This window comes from Sciurus carolinensis, chromosome 10, assembly GCF_902686445.1.
Source record: "Sciurus carolinensis chromosome 10, mSciCar1.2, whole genome shotgun sequence".
NCBI classification, from domain to species: domain Eukaryota; kingdom Metazoa; phylum Chordata; class Mammalia; order Rodentia; family Sciuridae; genus Sciurus; species Sciurus carolinensis.
In genome coordinates this window covers 125,232,474-125,259,061 of record NC_062222.1, presented here as the reverse complement: position 1 = coordinate 125,259,061, position 26,588 = coordinate 125,232,474, and the positions used below count along the sequence as shown (strand labels likewise).

The 26,588-nt window shown below is 38.6% G+C and overlaps 1 protein-coding gene across 6 annotated transcripts in view; it reads right to left on the bottom strand.

Annotated features, from left to right (window-relative positions):
- Positions 1–26,588, bottom strand: part of Kcnip4 (potassium voltage-gated channel interacting protein 4) — a 1,093,862-nt gene that overhangs the window by 33,034 nt on the left and 1,034,240 nt on the right. For all 6 annotated transcript variants that reach the window (XM_047565628.1, XM_047565623.1, XM_047565626.1 and 3 more), the window contains 2 exons: positions 11,702–11,771; positions 1,691–1,761 (listed from right to left, as the gene is read on the bottom strand). In XM_047565628.1, the coding sequence (XP_047421584.1) occupies positions 1,691–1,761; positions 11,702–11,771 (141 nt within the window). The remainder of the gene's footprint in view (positions 1–1,690; positions 1,762–11,701; positions 11,772–26,588) is intronic.

The window sequence follows — 26,588 nt, the reverse complement described above, 5'->3', positions numbered from 1 at the left end:
GACTGTGTCCACCCCTCATCTTCGACGTCTTTAACTGCAGGTTAGCCTTTTGTGGCTCCTGTCTAGACTCTTGGAATGAACAGTACTGACTGTGTTTCCAGGAACATTACACTCTGGTGCATGAACACTCTGTTGCTTCCTTAGGGGTGCCTCATCTCCTGCAAGGTGGTCCAACCTCCTTGCAGCATCCTAAGACTCCTCAGGCCCTAGCCTCTGCCTCCTTCCACATCTTTTCTTTGGCTCTCTCATTTGTATTCAATCTCCCACATGATTTGCACATGCTTTCTCTTCCTTCAAGTCTGATATACTCTGCCGGACATCTGCCTTGTGCCCCACAGCTTCCCATCCCATCTTTGTTCTCTTGAGTCGCTTCTGCTGTGTCCTTGAGACCTAGTTCATTGATCCCTCCAGGCAGGCTCCCCTGCTATAGTCCCTGGTGCCGCTAGTACCTTCTTCTTGCTGGTCCCACTCCATCATCTGCTTCCTATTGCCACAGCCATCACTAGAAATTCTGCCCGTGTGTAAGCTGCATCCTCATCGTTGTCCACCCAATGTATCCCCCAAATTGCCTCATTTTCACTATAAATAGACATAGACATCTGTACCTAACCATCTAACTATTTATCTGAGAGAAATTGGAATTACAAAGTAAATAATTGTCTACTGCCCACTGACCAACCACAGCTATTCAGAACTCAAGCAAATAGATGAGATATACCTTCTACCCATAACCAAAATAAAAGGTGCCAGTCTTTACAGGTGAGCAGAGTTATTCTCCTAACATTAGATGTAAATATATTATTGCTGTGCACCATAGGAATCATATAAATGATCTCAGCATAGGAATCATATAAATGATCTCATCTCTCTATATAGTGAATATTCATCTTTATCTAAATATCTATAAATATCTATATATCTATAAATATCCATCTATATCTAAATATCTATGTCTAAGTGTCTCTATACCTGTAAATATCTAAGTATCTAAATGTACATATCTATCAATATATAAATATCTATCAATATATCTATAAATTTGTGTGATACAAATATATTTATAGATGTCTATGTATCCATAAATATTCTGTATATACGAATATGTAGGTAGATATGAACACATAGCTTATATATTCACATATGCAAATGTAAATATACGGGACACATTTTATTTTCCTGGATGATCACATACATAATTTCATGAAAAAAATGACATACTTTCTCTACAGATCATTTTTGTAATTTGAATGGAGATTTACTTGTAATCTTCTCAGGCTCTTTGAGTATATTTTTCTGTATGTATTTTCTTGCCTGACTCTGCCCCTTATAGGCCTTCCATAACAAGGTTTGTCTTTTTTATCTTGTGTTTCCAAAGCCCACCAAAGAAACTGTCTCATAGTACCCCCAGGAAATGTTAGTTAAATCACTTGCCTTCTGTTCTCATGCACTTGAGGAAAGCCTTGTGCAAACAGATATAAACTATAAACTAAATATGGGTTGTGATTTGTAAGACTTTTGAAAGATAAGGACAGCATCTTAGCAATTCAATGACAGAAAAGAGATTTTCTAGGGCTTTTCCCCTCTGCTCAAAAATGATCAAATCACCAAATTCGAGTTTTTCTACTGAAAAGATTAAAATCCCTTTAAGGGTGTCTTAAGTCAAATAATGTAAAAAGAGTCCAGAGCTTACCTCAAAACTCACAGCTCCATTGTGGTCCGTATCAAATGCATTGAACAGAAAGTGTGCATACGTTGTGGAGTCTGAAATGTGGAAAAGGGAATACCGTTAGGTCAGTGTTCAATGCCATAGAAGACTTGGGTAGAAGGTCCAAGCCTCCCTTTACTCAGGAAAATTAATCCCCACTTCCATAGCTCACATTTTCTTCCCAGCTGCCTACCTCTCTCAGTGGAGAACTGAAACTTGAGGTTCATGGATTGAACCCCATACAGAGGCCATTAGTGACAGATGTTCTCTGTGAGCCTCCTGCTGGAAATGTCCTAATCCTAACATGGGTCTGAGTAACGGACCCACAGTGGGGTGTGAAGATGAAGTGGGATCCTTCGGGACATTGCTTAGTGCTTGCCAGAGACTCTAGATGTACAGTCATAAGAATACAAGTGATGTGATAGTGATGAGTTGCTATTACTTATCATTATTAATAACTTTTCACATCTTTATGACTCAGGTAAAGATACTCAGACTCAGGGAGAGTGAAAAGTCACGCCATCAAGGAGTAAGTTGGCAACTCGAAGGCTCTGAGCATGGTCTGCAGCTAGCAAGATTGGCTGATGAACTGGGGACAGTGGTGACTGGAAGCTTCTGTGGCCAAGTTGGGAAGGAGATTGGAGGTGCCCAAGATGTCCAGCTGCCTGCCAGCTGCAGGGAGCCCCTCCTCCATCTGGGTCCTGGGTGGGATTCAAGGCTCTGGGTAATGGTGGACAGTATGGACAGGTGTCTACCTGTCATGACTCGTGACACCAAGGACACTGAATCCCTGTAAAATCCAGTTCGTCCTCTGTGTTTGCGTCTCGTTTTTCCTCCCTCCCTCTTCTCCAGTTACTGCTTCATTTCCCTAATCTCTGAACTTTCTTTTTTTTTTTTTCATTTTGAAAGTCCATTTTTCCTTATTGTTTTCTTTTCTTAATGTCAGTTCATTTTTAAGTGCTTTTGTGCTTGACTCTTGATCAAATTTACATGCTTAGTTTAAATGTTTCTTCTCATGGGTTTTAGCCTTTTATCTTAATCTTTGTTATATTTAAAAAAATTATAACCTTTTAGCTCATTGGTTCAAGTCTTTTATCTACTGTTTAAAATTGCATTTCTACTTTATGAATTTTAGCTTTTATTCTTACTGGGATTTAATCTAACTTCTATTCACTTTTTACTTTATGAATTGTTTTCTGAAGACTGTCAAGAACTAAGTCAGAGGAGAAGGAGTACAGAATTCTTTCCCAAATAAAAGATAGGGCAGACAACCCAGTTTTTTGGCTCCTTACTCTTGCCCAGTCAAGGTACATAGCATCACTGACTGCCCTTCTCAAAACATGTTCACATCTGTCAGAAGAAATCCAGACTCTCCCTGGGGTCTCAGGGCCCATGGTCTACTTAGGGATTGTTTTTCCTGACTGCCTCACCTCAGTGGTTAACCCCCTTGACGGTATTCATTTCATATAGTTGACTTTACACTCAGTTTCTTAAAATGATGGCGGCACCTTCTCTCATCTCTGAACTTTAAATATGATATGAGGAATCATGAATTATTAACATTGTTTTCAGTGAACTAACCAGGCACCCTAATTGGATCTAAATAATATGTGAAACCATTATGTCTAGAGAGTGTGTTCATCTAGTATTGACTGACTGCAGGGAAGAGATCTTTTTGGATGTGGGACCAGGGATTTAATTGCATTAGACTTAGAACTATTGTTGGGAAGTTCCACTGCCAAGTAATCAAGAATTGGCAGTCTGTTCTTATTTGCAAGTTGTTCTGCTTCCAACAGTACTCTTTCACAGACTTCTTAAACTATTTAGTGCCCTCTGGAGATGTGAGTTGATAGGCGGTATGTTAAATTTATTTTAGGGGAGAAGAAAAAAAAAAGAAGCGATTGCATATTTTATAATGACCTTCATTAGGCAAGTCTCTTGTTACCCTGTTTTTATAATCAAGGTAAATGTATTTACCCCAGCTAGCAGAATTCAACATGAATAATGGTTCAGTACAGAGGATGTTTGCAATTGTTTTTAATTTAAAAAATAAAAGAATATAGGCATATGATAATTACTATTCTTCTCGAATGTGATTTCTCTATTTTTAGTCTTGATGAATGGCATTGATGCTCTCAAGTTATCACTAATGTGGTACAGAAGATTTTTTCTTCTTATCAATGGACGTTGGCAATTCTCCTTGAAGTTAAGCCTGATTTCCATCTTAGACTTACAGTGCAGAGGTAGAGAAGTGTAGAGAAGTCAGACTGCCTGAATGTGAATCTCATCGTTACCAGAGATTAATTCTGAGATGTTAGCCAAGTCATTTAATATCTCTGTGACTCAGAGTCCTCTTCTACAAAATGCTAATACCAGTACGTACTTCATAAAGATGTCATGAAGTTTAAAGGAGATAATATATATGCAAATCATTTGGAGTAGTCCTGGGTATCTATTAAATAGTCAAAAATATTAGCTATTTTTATTCTTTCATGAACAAGCCACTCTTACAGAACTATCTTTTTAAAAGTGTGGTCAAATCTCTTTCAAACTTTTTTCACTTAGAACAGTTTCTGTTTTTGTGAAGTCTGTTTTGCGCCTAGGTGATTGGAGTTCTAATCTGATGCAATTTCACGCTCAATAAAGGCCAGTAAGAAGGAAATGAACCTTCTAATGGAGTTTGGGTTTCTTCTGGCAAGCAGAGAAAAAGTTTAAAGACAGATAGTGATGCTACTCGCTTTGATTGGACAAGAGGAAGGAGCCAGGACACTGAGCTGTCTGGACCGGCAGGGAGGTGGATGTAGTGAAAAGATTGACTGTCCTCACGAGCTTCTATGACTCTGGCTTCAACTTACTCTGTTCTTCCCAGGCACAAGGTAAACATTTGTTAACATGATGAATAACGGATGTCCTGAATTCTAAGTTCCAGGGCAGTTGAGATTTTAAAAGACAGCAATGATCTCTCTTCTCCCCATATGACTTGATAGTCTTCTTTATACCTCCCTATATCAAAAACTCATCACTGAAATGGACATGCTGAGTCTCTTATAACTGTATTGGGGAAATGAAAATTATATGTCTAAAATTTAGAGGTGGGAAACAAAATTAAGAGACTCTTAGGGTAGGACAAGATCTTAAATGCCATTTATCAAATTATTTACTTTTAACAAAGCTGGAAAATAGGTGCAGACCCTTTTACTGACTTATGAAGGTCAGCTAGTTTTTTAATGGTAAAGTTGGTAATGAGATGAGAATATTTCATTATCAACTCTGAAGTAAAGAACACTAGAGTAGGAAAAAACAAAGTAAAATAAAACAAAAACAAACAAACAAAAAAAACCAGAAAATTTCTTTGGTCTGATTTCCACCTTTTCTAGAGGAATGACTTGAGGTCCAGAAAAATAAACCACTTGCATTCACATATTTTCAGTGGTGGTAATCTATCCACAAACTCGGCACTCCTAACTCAGCCCACTTTTTTTGTTTTTGTTTTTGTTTTTGGTACTAGAGATTGAACTCAGGGGCACTCGACCACTGAACCACATCCCCAACCCTATTTTGTATTTTATTTAGAGACAGGGTCTCACTGAGTTGCTTAGCGACTCACTTTTGCTGAGGTTGGCTCTGAACCCTCGATCCTGCCTCAGCCTCCTGGGATTACAGGGGTACGCAACTGCACCTGGCAGCCCCCTTTTCTTAACCCAGATATTTCCAGACCACAATAATTATACCAACTAACTCTTTAAAAATATTTTTAGAACATTATAGTTATGCACAGTATTTAGGTTCATTTTGACAAAACCATACATGCAACAACTTCGATTTCAATACCATTCCTCCCTACCTTTTCTTCTCCCTCCTATTCTCCCTCCTCTATTCTGTTAAACTTCTTTCTTCTGCATAGACATAAAGGTGAAATTCCCTTCAGTACCTACATATATGAATATAACAAGATTTTGTTAAATTCATTCCATTCTCTTCCCCCTTCCCTTCCTTCCTCCTTTTCATTCTCCTATGTCTACTTCTCTGAGGATCCCTGTATCTTTATGATATCTGATCCTCTCCCCAACTGCCTTCTTTCCCTAATTTTCTCCAGTTTCCATTTATGAGAGAAAACATCTGAACCTTGATTTTCTGAGTCTGATTTCACTTAGTATGATTTTCTCTATTTCCATCCATTTACCAGCAAAAGGACATTATTTAATTTTCTTTATGACCAAGTAAAAGTCCATTGTGTATATAGATCACATTTTCTTAATCCATTCATCTATTGATGGGCATCTGGGTTGATTCCATAATTTTGCTATTGTGCTGCCATAAACATTGAAGTAGCTATATCGCTATAGTATGCTGATTTCAGATCTTTTTGGAAAAATATAAAGGAGTGGGACAATTGGGTCGTATGGTAGTTCCATTCCTAGTTTTCTGAGGAACGGTCAAAACTAATTCTTTGTCTTCCTTTAATTTATTTTTTTGGCATGAGGAATTGAAGCCAGGAGTGCTTAACCACTGAGCTACATCTCCAGCCCTTTTTATATTTTGTTTTAAGGCAAGTTGCTTAGGGCCTTGCTAAGTTGCTGAGGCTAGCTTTGAACTTGCAATCCTTCTGCCTCAGCCTCCTGAGCTGCTGAGATTACAGACGTGGGCCACCAGGCTTGGCTCACACCTAATTCTTTGAATGATGATCATGTCCCTGTTTTGTGGAATGAAATCATTCTGGTTGATTCTTCTCACACTAAATCCCTATTCCCACCTGAATTCAAGCACAGGGTACAGAATTAGCTCAATGCATTTAAATACACAATTAATGGAATTATTACTACGGTAAGGCAGGTTTATATGCATGAATAGTAGTTCCTGTCAATAAGTCCTCTAGGACTGGAGTCCTCAGTGACAGAGTGTGTACTTGGTCTAGCAAGGATTCAGCCTCCAGCACGTACAACACACAAATGTCCTCTATAAATCACTCTAAAAATTGTTAGAGATTGTCTTAGAATAAGGAAGATATGCAGTGGGTGAAGTTTTCTTTTGAATTTATTTTCTTAGGACTCATCTAAGTTCAAGTGCCTCAAGTCCTCTGCACATAGCTCTGCTCAATGACGATTTGCTGACATATTGCTCTGACTTGAGCTCATTTATTCATTCATTCAATAGCTATTAATCAAGAACCTAGTATCGTTAAAGTAAGTGCAAATTCCTTATGACATGAGCAAGAGGAGTCAGAAACTTCAATTTTCATGGCCTTTTGAAATGTTTCTTGGGCTTTATGCACTGAAGTTTCTATTATATATGGAGTTGGGAAAGTAACCATACAGACAATAATAGCTTAAACCTTTCCCTGTTGCTTGCATTCTAGTTACCATCTAGAACACTTCTGTTTCATCCAGTTATGCTGACTACCAGAACACCAAGCAAGCTATGCTTGGAAAACTGTCTCACTAAGCCTTAGAGAAAGCTTAAAGCCAGAAATGTACAGAGGACTCTGTACATAAGATAAAGCATCTTTTTCATGGAGGAAGTAGGGAGATGTGGTGATTTACCCACACATCAGTATTACTGCTCATAAGGACAGAAACCTGTTGCTTTCAGACCACCAACTTGAGTAAAAAATGACCCCATGGAGGTATGAAGATGGTGTGACATGCCTTTGCTGTCATTCAAGACTGTGTTCTTCATTAGGACATTTTTCTTGTGCTAGCTAGCATCACTATAAGATACAATTTGCATGCATGATATTAATTTTTAAAATTGTAAGTCATTATTCTTTAAGATACTTCATTCCTGTCAAAGATGTTTAGTACTCTTAGATTTATGCATTCAATTAACATGAATAATCAAAGAATTTTTAAGAGAACAAATGTGATTTTCTTTAAATCCCTTTGGATTTTGTAACAAGAATCTTTTGCAAAGTAGATGTTCTCTGCTTCAGTAGATATTCTCTTATGTGGAAATGTTGTCTTTCAAAGAAATATAAAATTTTAATGTGGAACCATATTCAGTTTGTAGCATGTAATAACCTTATCTGAAATAAAATAAAAAACTAAGATTTCCTTTTGTGTAGGAGATTTGATATCATTACCTACCAATACATTGGCAGAGAGCTAATAAAAATTATTTTATTAAAAAATTCATGTGTTTTAAATAATTTAGAAATAGATGAGATGACTGAATGGTACCCAAATTAAACTTTCATTAATGAAAGTCCTGGCATTACATGCTGTAACCAATACCTGTCTGTGGTCTCAGAACAGACTTTATCTCTGTACTGTAGCAGTGAGACAGGGCAGAGGACTGGTTCACAGTGGATCCAAATACATGTAATAATGGGTCTTCCTGTGTTTTTTCAGAATTCTAATTTAATTCTCTTAAAGGACTATCTTTAAAAAAATTTTGTCTTTTGCCATTTATGCACAAAATTGTTTTAAGCCCAGTGAAATGCCAAAAACCCAATGGATTGAAAACCAAAGGGAATCTAATTTTCGTATGAAACATCTAAAATTTAAATACCATATACTTTTCAAAACATTTTTCACAGATATTAGTCTTTTGTGTAGTTTCAGCCACCATTTGAGATAGGTGTTCCTCATTCATTACAAGTACTTATTAATTTGTATTATGTGTCAGTCACTGCTCTGTGATCTGTGGATACAATAGCAAAGAGCAGAAAACTTCTGTTCATTTGGAGATTTCTAGTGGGGAAAGAGGAAAAAAAAACAGCAATAACACAAGTAAAATATGTAGTATTAGATGGTCCTGAATGCCAAAGAGAAAAAGAAAGCAGAAGAAGGGATGGGGAATGTCTATAGTGTAGGGGGCCAAGGTGAGAAGGTGGTATAGAGTAAAAGCGAAGTCATGCACATAGAGGAAGTGAATTCCAGGCAGAGGGAATAGCAAATTGAAAAGCCCAGAAGCAGCAGCAGTATGACTGGCATGTGAGTATAATGGCAAGGAGGCCAGGGTGGCTGAAGTGGGACAAATCAAGGGGGCCATGGGGAAAGCTAAGGTGCAAGAGATCGATGGCCATGATTCAGGTTTTGCCTATGTTCTGAGAGGAGGAAAGATTTTGAGTAGGGCAGTGACATATCTGGTCTGCCAGGTAACAGGGTGATTCTGGCTCATTTTGAGCACTGACCATTGTTGTGGGAAGAGGTGTCAGAACCTAGTAGAACATTTCAGAGGCCACTGAAGTTATTTTGGCAGGAGATGAGATTGACGGCCAATGGTAAAATGCAATTGTAAAAGGAGATGGCAAAGTCAATAGCAGAGTATACTCTGGGCACAGAGAGAGAAGCAATGGTTGCCCGTTATGTTGAGTGGTGGTCAAATGAAGGACTGGATGGTTGCCTTCCTACTCTTCCCTGTGCCATCATATCCCCGCGAGATTTTAGTTCTATTAAGGACAACCTCCTGACTTAAAGCTGTTAACACATTGCTCTTCATAAGCTTCTTCTCTGTATGTAAACAAGTTCCATCCTTTCTTATATTAAAAAATAAATTCTTCTACCTGTATCTACCTACAGCTATCATTTACGTCCTCCTCATCTCCTCACTCTCTCAGCCAAGTTTCCTGTAACTGCTGTCTCTTCTGCTTGTCTATTTCCTTCCTTCTCATTTATCATTTTGCCTTCTTCAGTGTGGCTTCTGTCTGTGCCCCACCTAACCCTTTTATTAAAGCTTCCATGATCTTACTAACAATGACCTCCATGTCGCCATGTCCCAAGAATACCTCCCAATCTGTATCTTCTGGGACCTCTTGGCTACGGGGTTCAATATCTTTATTTTCTTCATTTCTAAATTACCAATCTCCTTGGGGCTTATTACCATTTCTTCATTCATTCTGTCTCCTTCATGGTTTTCTTTTCCTTCTCAGGGTATTAACAGGGCTTCCATGCTGACTCATGGGACTCCCAGTAACCTCATCCACATGGTGGATTTAACCACCACTTCATGGTTAGTAATTCCCAGATCTCTGTCTCTTTCTTAAACTTTTCAACTGAGTCTCAGGTTTCTACCAACTTCTTGTTGATCCTAAATCTCCACAGACACCACCAATGTAATCTGTCCGAAACTGCAATCATTATCTGCCTGCCCCTTCTATAACTAGCTACCTGGTGTCCATGACAGAATTCTGAAAGGTATCACAAACTCCTCTCCATCTCTTTCTACCACAAAAAGTCTATCAATCAATAGACTCTGCCAGTTAATCATTTAATGTCTGTGCTCTTTCCCTACTTCCCAATCCTACTGTGTGTGTCCTTGTTATAAAGACCTTATTTTATATCCTATAATAATTACCCAATTGCTCTCCTTGCCTGTGGTGTTTCTTACTTCAAATTAATCCACCACAGAACTATCAATGGAATGTATCTAAAACAAATTTTGACCATAGCACCTCTGACTCCAACCCATCAGTGACTTTTGCATCACCTCAAGGATAATGTTCCTATTTCTTATCATTGAATCCATGACTAAGACAGTTCATCCAAGCCCACACCCCAGTTCTGTCAATTTCCTGCAAATTTCCACCTTCATGTTTTATGTTCTGTCCCTTAGCTTACTCTCTTTTTGCCTATTGAAGTTGGAAGACATCACACTTAGCTAGGAAAGTTCTGAAAGGTAAGACGAGGAAGTGAAGGACTATGTACTTTGGAAATGGACTGATCTCTTTGTTCTGCAGTGTCTCTATTTATAAAATGTTTGTTGGATGATGAGGGTAAGGCATGCCAGAGCCAGGAATATATTCAGCACCTCCAAATGGCGTCATTGCAGCCCAAGGTCAATGCACCTGGACAACCTCTCTTTTTTTTTTTCCCCCTCATATACTTATTTATTTACTTTGTAGTGAGAGCATTTCCAGGCTTCTCTTTTCGCAATTTTCAAGGATGACGACCTCTCCTTATTTCTGCCCTGTTCTTCCTCTACTATCATCATGCCTACAGTAGGCCCTCCTACTATTTAAAATCTCCGTCTTTACACTTACACTTTACATGGACATTGTCCCTCTGCTACTGTAGACTACTGTCTAAAACGTTTTGGGGGCAGGTACCACATCTGATTCCTCCCATTTCTCTTACATTGGTAGCACCTCACACATGGCAGGGCATACAGGAGGCTAGGTGACAAGTTACAAATGGGAATCTGTTGGGTAACCGAAGAAGAACATGTCTCTTCACTCATCTCCAGCATGCATGATATCATTATGCCATCCTCAGAGTTTTCTTTCCAATTAAGATATTAACTTTCTCAAATGGAGAGGGGTTCATAGTTAAGTGTTAATGAAAGGGAAAAGGGACGTAGAAGTACACCTGAGTTGGGCAGGCCTATAATCCCATGACTCGGAGATCAAAGCTGGAGGATTACAAGTTGGAGGTCAGCCTCAGCAACTAAGCAAGGGTCGAAGCAACTTAATGAGACCCTGTCTCAAAATAAAACAATAGGTCTGGGGATGAGGCTTGGTGGTTAAGCTCCTCTGAGTTCAATCCCCAGTACCCCCCCAAAAAAAAAAATCCTCATGATAAGACCACAGAAAAATCTAAGTCATAGCGCAGATCTGCCAGTGAGCGGCTGTGTGAGTCTGAGGAAGCCATTTGACTTCTCTCAGTCCCCAACCTAATGTCTGTAAACTGAGGATAATTATGTTTGCCCCAACTTTATTAAGAGAATCAAATGAGACCCACAGTGCCAGCGAAAAAGCTTTGTGTCACTTTGAGGATCCCTGTAGAATTCAGAAAGCATTGTATATTTGAGAGCCATAGTACTAGGCACACAATAAAACTGGTGTTAAACTGAAAAGTAACCTCTTAGATATTTGATGATTTGTACGTAGCTCATTTCCATGATACGCCGAAAATTCTATGCACTTGCATGCTGTGTATTAATTATTTTACAGAAAGATTAAAAATGTAGAGTCACGCTATGAAAGATTAAACCAAACTTAAGATTGCAAGCATAATTCTAACTGCGAGAGTATGTTAACAAGTCCACATTTGTACTTACCTCCCTGTGGAAAGAACTGCGAGTAAATCTCTTTGAAGGTTTCTTCATTAACAACGCCACTGGGGCATTCCTAGAGAAAGTGGCAGAGAAGCAATTTGAGCAAAGTGTTCATAAAACTGATTTTTTGCACATTTTTAAAACAGAACTGTTTGCCGTGCAAAACTGCACCAAGAAAGATAACCATCCATCCATTACTACCAAGATAATAAAAGCACACTGTAAACTTCTCTTTGTTCCAGTATTCACAAAATAAAAAATAAGGTACGTATCTTTGCATATTGAGCATCAAAGCAGCTCTGACATTCAAAACCACTCAGCTGCTCTTAAGAATGTATGTATATATTATCAATGACAGAAGAAGAAATTCATTCTTTTTCATACTACCAAGATACTGCAAGATGCTTATAATATGGACTTTGCTGGATCTTGGTTCTGTGTCTGTCTGAGATTATCTGTACCCACCTAATCTTGAGTTTAATAAAAAAATTGAGATTCTGTTTGGGTCTAAGCAGGCTCAAAAAATCGTCAGGCGGGAATAGGTAGTGATTGCTTGGCAGTACACAAGGAGATGGCCTTGCAAAAAAGTACCTTGAGTGAGACAGTGTCCAAGTAGTTTTGAACCTCTAGAGGCCAGTTACTCGTCTGTAGTACCCTACCCAAGGAATTTTCTGTTGTCTCATTTGTTTGCTTGAAAGGTCAGACCTTTGATATTTAAACAATTTTAACCCACAGTTTCAGTGTGAATTTGTCCTTACAGAGCTTGTCAATACATTTTTCTTTCATTTGATCATTATAACAAATTCATGACTTAGGCAGCTAGCAGAAAGAATGGGAGGGGCTGAACTTAGAAACTGGTTACTCAGCAAGAGAGTGGGGAAGCTGCAAGGTGGGCTTGGGACTTCCCAGGTCACTAAAAGATTTTCTATTAGATGATATTTGTGGAAATGATGACTCCAAGGACCTAGAGTGTTGAGCAAAGAAAACACAACTGAATATAAATGAGCAAAATATCGAGCAAGCAAACCAAACAGGAGGGTTAATTTCATGTGCTAACTTTTCTGAGCCTCAGGGCCTAAGCATTTGGCCAAACATTATTTTGGATGTGTCTGTGGTGTTTATGGGTGAAATTTGCATTTAAATCTGTGGACTCAGTAAAGCAAACGGTCCTTGGTAAAGTTGGTGGGACTCTTAATCCCTTGACACTTGAGGGCCTAAACAAAGACTGACTTCCTAGAGCATGAGGAAATTCTCCTGCAGAACCCTGTCAGACTTCACTAGAAACAGGGCCCCTGGCTTACCGGCAGGTTTCCTTTGGACTTGAACTCCTTCTTGCCTCTCCAGCCTGCCGGCCTCCTCCATCAGATTTTGGACTAGCCAAGCCTCTATACTAAAAATTCTCTATCAACTGTTTCTTTTTCTCTCTTAAACACTGATTAAACATAAATAAATTAATGATTAACAGATATATCTTTCAAAAGGAAATAAAGTAGTAAGTGTACAGCTCATGGCTCAAAATGTTTGGCTAAATGACTATCTAGCTGGCAACAATAGAACAATTATAAAAGCAAATGAACGCCTCCTAGCTGCACCCTCTCACACATGGAAATTGAGATGTATTGGCTATTTATCTCTGAGCCATCTGCTTGGGGAGGTGGGTAAAGGGGGAGCAAAAGTGTAGCTCTCTGCCATCAGGTGGTAAATCTGAACAAGGTCAGAGCTGGAAAGGTGCCTCAGAGTTAAAGTGATGCTGGCAAACATGAGAGGGGCAGTTACAGCGACACCCACACTCAGTCAGCTCATCAGCCGCCTTTGGACTTGAGAAGCACTTGATAGATAAATCTGATAATGTGAAATGACATTTAGAGAATGACTGTCCCATATGTGTTGGTTTTATGTTTAATCACATGTCTGTGTCAGATGAACTTGTTTTTCTCACAAAGAAAGCATGCAGTCGGATCTCAAGGTAGTGAGTCCCACCAGGTGCATTCGTCTTTATCCATCTTTCATCTCATTGATTTTCATTTCTAGAAAATACATATTATGTGTCTATTTCTAGGAAATCTTCTAAAGCTGGGACTGCAGCAATAAAAAAGGCAATGCTTCTACCCTTATAGAACCTGTATCTGAATGGAAGAATAAGGACTTAAAATCTGCATACTACAGTGACACAGTCACATCAGTGTTTATAGCAGCTCAATTCACAATAGCTATATTGTAGAACCAACCTAGGTGCCCTTCAACAGATGAATGGATAAAGAAACTGTGGTGTATATACACAATGGAATATTATTCAGCCATAAAGAAGAATAAAATTATGACATTTGCAGGTAAATGGATGAAGTTGGAGAATATCATGCTAAGTAAAATAAGCCATCCCAAAAAACCAGTCTGAATGTTTTCTCTGATAAGTAGATGATGATATATAATGGGGGTCGGGGGATAAGGGAAGAATGGAGGAACGTTGGATTGTGTAGAGGGAAACGAGGGGTGGGGAGGAGGCGGGGGAAGGAAAGATAATGGAATGAGACAAACATCATTACCCTATGTACATGTATGATTACACAAACGGTGTGACTCTATATCATGTACAACCAGAGAAATGAAAAGTTGTACCCCATTTGTGTACAATGAATAAAAAATAAAATAAAATAAAATTCCTACTGGAAAAAAAATAGGGTCCATTCAGGCTCCCATAAACAACAGAATAAACAAAAAATAAATAAAAACAAGGGTTGCTTATAGACAACAGAAATTGATTTCTCACAGTTCTGAAGGCCTGGAAGTTCAAAATCACAGGTCATCAGATTCAGTGTCTGGTGGGGGTCTATTGCTTGCTCACAGGTTGTGCCTTGCAGCTGTGTTCTGTGGTTGAAGGGGTGAGGGCATCTCTAGGTATTTTATTCAAGAGCTCGAATCCTCATGGTGGGGGCTCTATCCTCAGGATCTAATGGTCTCCCCAAATCCCCACCTCCTAATGCCATGGCCTTGGGGTTAGAACTTCAAAACTGAATTCCAGGGGTGACAACAACATTCAAACTATAACAAAGAACAAAAAATTTACAAAAGATCATGAAAAATATCCAGAGAATGGTGATCTTTTATTTTGGGGGGATTATTATTCAAACAAAAGCATTTTTCTACTTTTTAGGAGAGAAAAATTAAGCAAAGTCTATAAGACCCTATAATTTGAAAGATTGTGCAAGTGGTGTCTTCTTTAACTTTTTCCTCACTTTGATGTGGAGTGATCTCTCCACAAAAATGGTTTCTCCTCCTCACCAATGAGAATGAAATTGGCCAGGCTGTACAAATGGCAAAGTGTATAGTGTAAACAACGTGGCTATATTACTTAGGCTAACTCTTGCTGCTATAACAAACAGGCCCCAAAATATAAAATAAATTTTGAAAATGTAGTGCAGATCTTGCTCACATAACAGTCTTGAGTGAATGTACAGAGGAGTTGATGACTCTTTTTCTCAGAGCTACTAAGGGATGGAAGCTAATGAAGACTTGGCCATCTTCCACATGTGGCTTCTAAAGTCTCTGTGATTGTCTCATTTAGAAGAAGAAAAGGACCCTGAGGAGGGTATATGGGAGGTTCTTGCAGGCCAGGTCATAAAGTAGTATACATCATTTCCATGTTCATTGTGTTGGTTAGAAATCCTCTAATATGTTCATTCCAAACAATAGGAGAACTTGGAGAGTTCAGAAAGATTAGAACAAAAATTTCATGAAGAGTTAGGAATGTCTGCCCCAGTGATATATTTGAAAGACCCTCATGTGTCTCTGCTCTGAAATTGTTCTACCACTGATGTTTGAATGTGAGTGTTAACAAATCATTTAGCAGCATAAATTGTCTCCATTTCACTGGTTTTATTTTTAAAGTCAGATACTTGTAAGTAAAGAAGTACAAAGAAACCTAAACAATGGAGTATGAATTTGTTCAGTAGGCTCTCCTAAGAGGAAGAATCCAGGATTAGGGAAAACCTCATTTTCCCATCTTTCTACAAGTTGCTATAAACTTCTGTAGGCCTTGTGGATTCTATATAATATTTTCTAATGATATTTTATCTGATTGTTAATAAATGATTATTCAATGAAAATGTGTTGATTATGAAAAATAACCATAATCCAACTATTGTAATAACATTTTGATGATTGTTCAAAACATATATTAATATATTATACAAATAAAATTTGGATAATACTATACAAATAAAATTTGGATAATACTATACAAATAAAATTTGGATAATACGAAAGCTTACCACTTTATCCTATTACCTTTTTACTTTAAAAAAGGACTCTAAACATTTTCCCGGTTATGATTTTTAATGACTGCACCATGACGCATCCACCGAACTTGCCACATTGCTGCATACTGAAGCGATTTCAAAATTTGGGGAACTACATAGGAATAACGATGTAATTAATATTGTAGAGCATACATCTGTGACTGCACCTGTGGTTCTTTCTTTACAGCTAATCCCAGAGGAGAATCAGAGGACCAAAGGGTTTAAACCATTTAAAGCTTTTCATATGCACAGTCACATTGCTTTCCAGAAAGGCTGTACCAGTCTGTGCTCCCATAACCACCAGGTTATGAGAAAGTCTCCCCGCTGTGGGTTGCTGACCAGAATCACGTGGGGATTTGACACAGAGCAATAATGTACTTCCCTCGTGGATCTAATCTTCATTCTGCAAATTACCAGGAGACCTCAAGGGATTTGTTCAGATCTCTCCAAGGGATAAAGCAATTTGCCTGTTGTTCATGCAGACAAGGATGCTCTGATGGCAATCAGCTGTACCACAACAACAACCATTTGCTGAGTACGAAATAAACAGCTCAATGCTTCCCGGTGCATATTGTCTCTTACATTTTCACCAGCCCTGAAAGGGGGGAATAATTTTGTGATAAGGAAAATGAACAAAGAGATATTAAGCAACTTGAGTCACAGTTCTTGACGGAGTCATTTATTTGCTTGTTCTTTCAACAAATAGTTAAGGATGGCTCTTTATTTGTCAATAAATAGTCCCCGTGCCTTCTACCATTCTGAACAGTGAGAATATGCAGTAGTGAGTTAAAAATGGTCCCTCTTTTGCTTGTGTGGTACATGAAGTTCACTGGGATCCGACTCCTGCCTCCCTGACTCACTCGATTGCAATGCTCTCCTGTCTTCTGGAACGTCATCATTTTCCCCTACCAGGACTGCAAACATGGCCTTCCGTGGGTCATCTGTGGAAATACTCCTTTTGGGGAGATAGTCGACCTGTGTTTGGCACCCAGAGCCCCCTATTTTGTCTGTGTTGGAGAAAACTATACACAAAAGGAAGTCATTTCACTCAAGACTGGAGACACTGATTACACATATGCACACACGCGCTTGCACACACACACACACACACACACACACACACACACACATTTACTGTGAGTTGTGACTTGAGGAAAAATGCTTTTGATTTCTCATTTAGAGATTGTGGCCTTTAGTCTGATAAAGCCACAGCATGCACACTGTCCTCCCTGGTGAATGGCCGAACGGTGGAGTGCTGTGGCAAAGATTCTGGTTTTAAGAGCATGTGAATCCAGCCAATGTTGCTCCAGTAGAGAGAAGGAGCAGGAGGTTCCCGACACCATGCTGACTGGGACATTAATCTGACGATCATTGTACTTTCTTCATTGCTTCTTAACCCTTCACCATGTTATGATCAGAGTGCAATACATGTGGAAAGAGTTTCCTTACATAGAACTGCCATGGACACTCCAGAGGGTGAAGAGACAATTACTTGCCCTGTCAGAACTTACCTCAATCTTGCTTGTGACACTTTCCAGTTCTTTCAGGTAGTACTGTGACACAGGTGAGGGTCAGGATCAGTTTTGATGTATAACCAGTAGTTTGCTACTAAATATCAACACTAATAGAATATCAGTATTTTATAACAATGTGAAGATGCTGCTGCTACTTCTGATGATGATAAGCTAGTTCATATGAGCACTTCTGTGCTTCCGGCATTGTGTTAAATGTCAAGCTGGGTTATCTCATGTGAACCGATAGATGCTAGCATTACATCCTTTTTACAAGGTAAATTGTCTTGATGAGAAATTGCCAACTTTCCTGTAATAAGAAAATGTCAGAGCATAGTCTAGAGATCATAGTCTCAGGAAACTTGAGTGTTAAAGCAACTCTCAGGATGGTCTTTCAAAGGTAGGATATGGAGGGAGATGACGTTATAGGAATTGCTTATTGTGACTCCATGTAGTGCAGATCCCTACTTCTTGTCTGGGTTTCCTGAGGCTCATGCTTTGACCCCCAAAATGCCTTCATGTCCGTACTGTAGCTGGGGTTTTTTGCCATGTAGTAGAGCAAGCTAGTACCATGCTTAGGCTCTGGGGCTTGGAATTAAGTAGAAGGCTTGGCTGGAACCCCTACCACAGCCAGGCTGGGCAAGTTGTCTAATCTCATTAGATCTCCTCCTCTGCTAAATAGGAATAGCTATCAACCTCAGAGGGACATTGTGAGAATTACACGTTACATTATCTTAGTCCTTGACCTCACACATTATATTTGCTCATTAACTATTAACTGTTAGTATAATAAAAATAATCTGGAATTTGGTAAGAACACCATAATACAATGGGTTATTGAAACATTAATGTGGATAAGCCAGGGTTAATTCATATTCATCAACATGTTTGAATCTAATACTGATTATAAAAAGAAATGATAGAGCAAATATGAGTTATACCTCTTACCCTAGCATTATAAAGTGAATTTTTTTCTTTCTAATGTCATCAGTTTCCCCTCAAAGACAGGAGGATACTATAATTGTATATGACAACTGAAACAAATACAGGCTGCCATCCTGAAACTAAATATCACTGGAAACCCAAGCTTTTAATTGATTAATTTAAATGAAAATTTCTTCCAGCATTGCTTATATGAGTATGAGTATGTTATAAACACTGTCATCATCATGAAGTGCTGGTAATGGTGCTTCAGAGAGGGAGATCCACGTATGCATAGGACACTGCTAAGAAAATTATTTTGTAAGATGCATAATGAGTCTTTTATTTTTATTTATTTATTTTGGTTTTGGGGATTGAACCCTGGGGTCCTTTGCCACTGAGCCACATTCCCAGTCCTTTCATGTTGTATTTTGAGACAGGGTCTTGCTAAGTTGCTAAAGCTGACTTTGAACTTGCAATCCTCCTGCAACAGCCTCCTGAGTTGCTAGAATTGCAGGATGTGTCACTGCGCCCAGCATAATGAGTTCTTATACTTTTGCCTCTTAAAATTTTTGAACATTTCCTATAAAGTTATCAGAACTCTGGGGGAATGCACTATAAATTGTTGCACTGGTATTCACATCAGGTGTACAATAATATACATGATCATAATACTAATCACGCCAATAATATTTCTCTACTAGCTGAATGTTTTCCTTAATAATTATTTTCTAACAAATGTTATTCCCTCAGGTTCAGAACTGTTATCAAATATTTAGAGATAATTCTTCAGTGATCAAAAGAGAATTATAGTACAAATAGTTCTTAGGAAAAAACTAAAAGTGTTTTTGAAATAAATAGTTCTTTGGGGATCTTTTTGTGATATTTGTAATATCACATTTTTAAAGCATCTGTGTATTTCATCAACTCTCACACCCACCCCAGTGCTAGGAATAGAGATGTGGCAGTGGTTATGAGGCATTTGAACTGAGGCCTTGGTTTTTCTACCATCATGGCATCCATGTTTTGTCCAACAGCTGTTCTTTCCATTCATCTTAACAAATAGAGTAGACAGAACCTCTTGAATAGTTAATGAAGACACACTGTCAGTAGAATGATGCAAAGATCACAAAGACTGGACACTAGGTCCTAAGTTCAGAGCAGCAAAAGAGGAAGGTTCACATCATCATCCAAATGAGGAATGAGAAGCCATTACTCTTGCAAGAATAGACTGCAGATGTGGTGATCCTTCTTGGAGCACGTTACCTTCTTAAGCAGCACAGTTGTTAGAGATCATACTGAATGTGGGCTGAGAACCAGTTCATAAACAGAGACCAACGGGGATCCTGGACACACCGTAAGTCCAGTAGCAGTAACTCAGATCCACCAAGAAGGATGTGCTCAGTAGGACAAGGCAAGGAAAGCAGGGTTTCCGATGTGGTAGCTGTTAGGTATTTTATCAAGGACACCTCCTTTCTGAACACTTTCTGAACACATGGGAAGGTTATATTTTCTGGGTCCTGGTAGTTGACTGGAACCATGTGACAGACCTGGGTCAACAAATGGAGAGCAGAATTGTTGATGTCAGACACATGGGAGTTTTCTTTCTCTCCAGCTGTACAAAATGCAAGGGATGGCAGCGTTCCACCAGTTGCTTAAGTGACTATGATGTGCAAAACCCACTGCTGGCCAGGGATAAGCACAGACTAGAGATGAGAAGCATATCTCTTAACATTTGTGGCCACTGTGTCTTTTTTATTAATAGTCTGGTTGCTACACCAGGTCAGGGCAGAAAAGTAGGATTCTTATCTGGGCCATAGAGTCCCTTCCAGGTCATTGGTGAAGTTCACGTCCTGTGGTTGTAGGACTGAAGTCTTCTTACCTTGTTGGTTGTTCTCTCATGGCCTCTCTCAGCTTCCTTCTCCTGGAGTTCCCACAATCTTCAAACCAGGAGAGACAGGTTGAGTTCTCCTTACACTGTTTCTCTCTGACTTCTGACTTGTGAAGGACTCTTATGATCAGATCATGATCACAAGGATGATCTTGCCATCTTGAGGACACCTGATTTGAATCTTTATTTTTACCTGTGAAATATCTTCACAGCAGTGCCTTGATTAATGTTTGGATGAATAACCAGAAGAAAAGAATCTTGCATGGCCACCTTTAGATATCCACAGTCTGCTTCTTCTCTCTGGGGCCTGGCTTTGGTTTTTACAGCAGCTTCCATTTAACAGGATTTTCTAAAGTTACATTTACAAGTACATCACAGGACTAAGACTATTCATACTTGCACAAATAGTGTACTATTTCCAACTCAATTAGCAACTGTACTATTTGGGGCCCTAGCTTAACAAGATTTGAAACGAATGTATACTGTAAAGGCTGTAGACTCAGCAGAGCAAAGACAGCTGTGATGGCAAAATTACATGTTTCTTTTGTGCATTCTATGGTTCCACAGGCTGAGGTGTGTCCTGTCCTTATTTCCTTTTGCTATCACCAAGATCATTATGCAAATCTTATTAATTGATTAGATTATTTTCAGAATTTTTTTCATGGCATCATTTCATTGATATTACCAAAAGGAAAAGCAACTGAATAAAAATCTCTACTTAAGGGAAAGAACCATGCAGTCCTTCGATCAGAAAGAAAAAAATACTCATAAGAAGATGTATGCACACATGAGCATCCATACATGATTTTATGAGGATATATTATCTGTACATTCACAATAATCTCTTCTCTCTCAATCTAATTTTACACATCTTCCGAATTGGCTAGATTCTGATCCCTTGATAACTTCGATAAACCTACCACCTCTGGACTTATATGAGATTATACTTCATTGTATAAACCACTTTTGTTGACTGATTTTCTGTTGCTTGTAGTCAAAAGAATCCCAAGAAAGCTATAATTTTCTTATTTTGTTACATATCTCTACAGAATATGAAAATGAGAGTTCATTTTATAGTTTGCTAACAAGTTTGGTATAAGTTCCTCTGGACAAAGTGTAATCTACAGACTGCAATATTAGGTGTGTTATATGCAATGGATTCATTTTGTCTTGGTCATGAATTTTTAAAAACCTATTCCAAAGTATATCTAAAGAAGCTTTGAGGGAATGTAGGGGTTGGATGTGAATAAAACTAACTTTTAATGATCACCCGTGGCTTGCTGGGCACTGATCCAGGTAGTATAGGAGATAACATGTTCTCATTAAATCCTCATAACAAGTTCAGGAGATAGATATTTTCTCACATGGTCTATAAGAAATAAGTTCAGAGTGGTTTGCGGAACTTTGCCAAGGCCAGAGAGATTTTAAGGAGTGGGGCTTGGGTTTGAACCTGAGTTGTGCTACAAAGCTTTTAAATCTAACCAAGCTTCTTCGATGAAAGGCAAGTGTAACTATGGAAAAGAAAAAGAAATGAATAGGGAGTTTTTCTATCAACGTTTTTTAATCCTATGAATTCACTAGAACAAACATTATTCTTTAGTTTTTCTGTAAATATTCAAATGCCAAGCACTCGGCTAGACACCGGGACTAGCAGGCTGGTCCTCATCCCTGAGCAAGTGATAATCTGTGGGGGACACAGGCATTATTCAAATATTTGTACAAGTTCAATTTCCAATTGAATCCTACCAAGACAAAGGAATATGCGAATTAAGTCCTATTTATGAATCCAAATATCCTAGGTGAGGAGATGGAGAACTGAACCTCGAATTCTTTGGTCATCGGCTCTCATTAAGAAGATGTAGGGCAGGGCACATCGGACCCCACTCTAAACATATTTTGTTATACACTCATTCTCCTTCTTTCTTACCAATTATAAACTACAGTTTCCAGGAGCAGCTCTGCATCTCTGAAGTTTGCTCGAATTCAAAGCAATGCTTACTCTGCTTCACAAACTCTGTCTGTTGTAAATACTGGAGAAGTTTCCACCGTTATTTGCCTCCGCATAGTGGTTTCTCAAAGGTTCTGCTCTGGAGGGGACACTTAGCAAGGGGTCATAAGGCTGCCTGGGAATAAAGTCATGGTTAGAACTCTGATGCTTCCAGGCTCTAAGGGGGAATAGTCAAGCCTTCTCCTCTTCTCAATAGTGGCCAAGGTGGCTCAGTAGGTGACCCTGTGCCTCCTTACTCTCAGCCAATGGCCATAGAAAACTTTGAAGTGCTCTCTAGAGCTCAGAGGATACACAGAATAAACTGAGCTTGAACAATCTCAGTGTTTCACTATAATATTGAAACACAAGGGGGCAGCAGTGTCCTCTCTCTTCACCAGAAACAATTTCTGGTTCTTGTTTTTCAGGGATTGTTCTTTCTCTAAGCCTGGTGCCTGTCCAGGTAAGTTTCTTTCAAGAAGCTATTTCCTTTTTATGAAAAGTGACAGGGAGTCTTGCTTCCACAATTAGATGCCTAGAAAAAATAACTCTTTCAGGGAAAGGGGCCCAGAGATTATCTTCTTCCTTCCAGATATTACACTTGGAATAAGTGTGCCAAAATGTGCCATCACTTTTTTGATAACAGGGCAACTCAGTGGCACAAATATGTAGGTTCTAAGGAACAAAGAAGCTAGCAATAAGACATAACAAAAATTCCATTGCTTGATTGTAGAAACCTTATAAAATTGTTCTTTAGTCCTTATTATCTGTGGAATCAGGCTGTCTGGGTCTACCTTATTGTTTTACAGGGGAATATTTTAAAACTTCAAAATGATCATACCTATCTTGAGAGTATTTATTAGGATGTTTGAATAAAAATAAATTCTAAACAAAATTTAGCATACTACCAGGCAGATAGAAACTCGCTACCCTTCAACTACAAAGGAAATTGTTTCCATAACAGTGCTGATCATTACGAACCTGCTAGTTTCTATCATTTTTTTCATATGATGTAGGACATTATATTTATCCTTATTAAACACTATCTGCTTATTTAATCACAGAAGTTCTTTCTTTCTTTCTTTCTTTCTTTCTTTCTTTCTTTCTTTCTTTCTTTTCCTTTCTTTCTTATCCCTAACCAATCTCTCATTTTCTTAGTTATTACTGAAGTTATAGCTTTTGGAATTTGACAGCACTTGGCTTAAAATCTGCTCATGTCATTTGCTGGCTGTGAGACTTCAGATAAATGACTTAACTTCTGTGGGCTTGGGTTTTTCCTTCATTTATTTATTAATCACATATTTTTGAAAACACATTGCAGGTCAGGGTGTAAGAATAGGGATAAAGCAATCAACCAGACAGATGGGGTGCTCGTGTGGAGTTTAATGTTTATCGGAGGAAGCACAGTATGACAAAGAACTGCCCAGATAAGTGTTCAGTTAGAGCTGTGCCCAGCGCTACAAAGGCAGTGTGGAAGATCTGACTATTCCAGGGACGGCCCTGGGGAAGACTCCCTTAGGAAGGGACATTCAAGCAGAGACCTGTGGATGAGAGACAGAGCAGGGGAAGGGGATAAGGGACTGAGCATGCACCAAAACCCCTGATTTGCTCACAAGCTTCGGAGTTGTAAGTGTGCCTGGAGTACGATGGCAGGCAGGCTAGTTGATTCCAGGCTAGCTATGCACAGAATCAAGGTCCTTGCCATTCCTAAAGTAGGCACAAAATTAGTTGGCCCTCAGTATCTGTGGGTTCAGCATCTGTAGATTCAACCAAGTACCGGTAGAAAATATTATTTTAAAAAATCCAGAAAATTTCAAAAAGCAAAACTGAAATTACTGCCCGCTGAGCACTATGCTGAGTTCACATCAGTGAAGTGACCCTGCTCTGACCTCCTGCCCATCCACACATCCTCAATCTCTCCCCAGCTTGCCTTGGGGGAGCACCCTTTGCTCTGTGCATCCCTCACCACGGTGCAGGCAAGTAGGCCTAGCAAGGTTGCTTCTCTACTGAACACTACCCAGTTTTTTTTTTCCTTGTTATTTTCCCCTGTAGAATAGAATATTACAACTCTTTCCACAACATTTGCATTGTTTTAGGTATTAAAAGTTATCCAGTGATAACTTAGATGACATAGGATGATACTAGTAGGTTAAATGTGAATTCTTGTCATTTTATGTAAGAGATTTGAGCATACCTGGAGTCGGGTATCCTTGAGAAGTCCTACAACTGATCCCCAGTGGATACCAAGGGACAGCCGTTCCTGTTTTAATTTTCCTTAGAGAGAATTTATTTATTGCCCAGCTAAAGCCCCAGTCACGTTGTAAATAATCAATAACCCTATTTTTCTCTTTATCCCAATAGAACTGAATTTCTACCTCAGTTATAGTGCTTATTCAACACATAATTATTCAGCATCTGCCCTGCCCTAGAGAACATGCTAAATAATTATGAACAAACAGGAGAAAAAAACAGACATGGTCTTGCCCCTGAGGTCTTGCCTCTGATCAGCTGATATGTTCTTCGCGTATATGAATTTTAGTTAAGCAAGAGTTTTGATATATCCTGGAAGCAGTCTTGCTCTCTCAAAACTCAGGGGAGGAAAAGCAAGCACACAGAATAAACACGCAGGACCATGAATTCCAATGAAAATAACTCAGGACTATAAATTTGTATGTAGCAATTACTTCTGCATCTATTTTTTCTTTTGCAACTGATTAATAAGAATAATGATCTTTTTTTTCCAATGTGTATCTGTACATGTGCAATTAATTAGAGTAGACCTGTATCCTACTGCAAGTGTTGATTGGGCCTCCCTGATTTTATTTGAAGAGCTGAGTATCCTTCTGCAAGTTTGGGAGTCTACAAAGCTAATAGAAGTAGCTACTTAAATGTACAAATATGTTTATTTTGAAAACGAAGTTTTCTAATTTTTATTATTCTCTCTTTGCCAGTTTTAGTACATTAACTATTGGATATATTTTAATTTAGTATATAATAATCTTGACTTCTCAAAAGTATTCAGATATTCAAGGCATATAAAAGAACCACGGAAAGCGGGGTTGTAGCTCAGTAGAACATTTGCCTACTATGCTCGAGGCCCTGGATTCGATCTACAGTACCAAAATAAAAATCTGAGAAAACACAAGAACTCTACCACTTTTACTTTCCATTTACATCATACGTACGTTTTTCAGTTTTAGAGCTGGTGGATATTCCAGACATTTATTTGCAAATATGGTGAAGGTATATTTCTATCAGCAAGAGATCCTTTTTAAAACTCATGTGAGTCTTTGGTAACAATCTTTATTCTCTCTAGTGAGGCATAAAGCTAAGAGCTTTGTTCTTCCCACACAATGAAGGAAAAACAATGCCTCCTTATCCAGCATCTTGCAGATGCTCTCAGTTTCTGGTTCATTAGCTGTTAACCTGAAGTACTTTCCCTGGAAGAGATTAGTGTTTGGATTTAAACTGTGATAGCTTTACCTTCTGTTTCTTGTTTTCTTTGTTGGGAGAAGAGAGTCTGGGGGTGCTCTGGTCCTTATATAACCTCATGAAACATTGCACATATCTTTTGCTTTTCTGTTTCCCAACATACTTACTAAGATGGGAAACGATTCCTCTGGAAGTTACAATGCTCAGCTGAAATGGATAATTTTTTTGAAAACATGAACGAATATATTTTATCTATTATTTCTTTTTTTTTTTTTTTTTTTTTTTTTTGCGTACTGGGGATCAAACTCAGGGCCTTGTGCTTGCGAGGCAAGCACTGTACCAGCTGAGCTATCTCCCCAGCCCTATCTATTATTTCTAATTACCCTTTAATGTCCACAACCAATGTGTCCTTAGAACTAGTTCCTTAGTTCTACAATTAAGGAATTGCCATGAGTATGTTATGTTTTACTTTTGCCTTTTTCCATTTCATGCTGCCATGTCAGACACAGTCCAGTTCATAACACCTTTGTCTCAGCTGAAAGAATTCAGCCCATCAGTTCAGAATCAATAAGGAATCAAATATTATTGTGGATTATAAATTAATAAATAGCAGCATAGTTTTGCATGCATTAGTATTTCTGTATTTTGCAACCACTGTAGAGTGATTATAAATGAATGGAAGTGTCATGGACAAAGAAATATACCATCTTTGTAGGAATGTGTGTACTATAGACTGAATGTGTGGATTCATATGTTGAAACCTAATACCCACTGTGAAAATATGTGAGGAGATTTTGGGAGGTGACTCAGTCATGGGGGGAAACCCTCTGGAAGGGATTAGTGTACTTATGAGAGA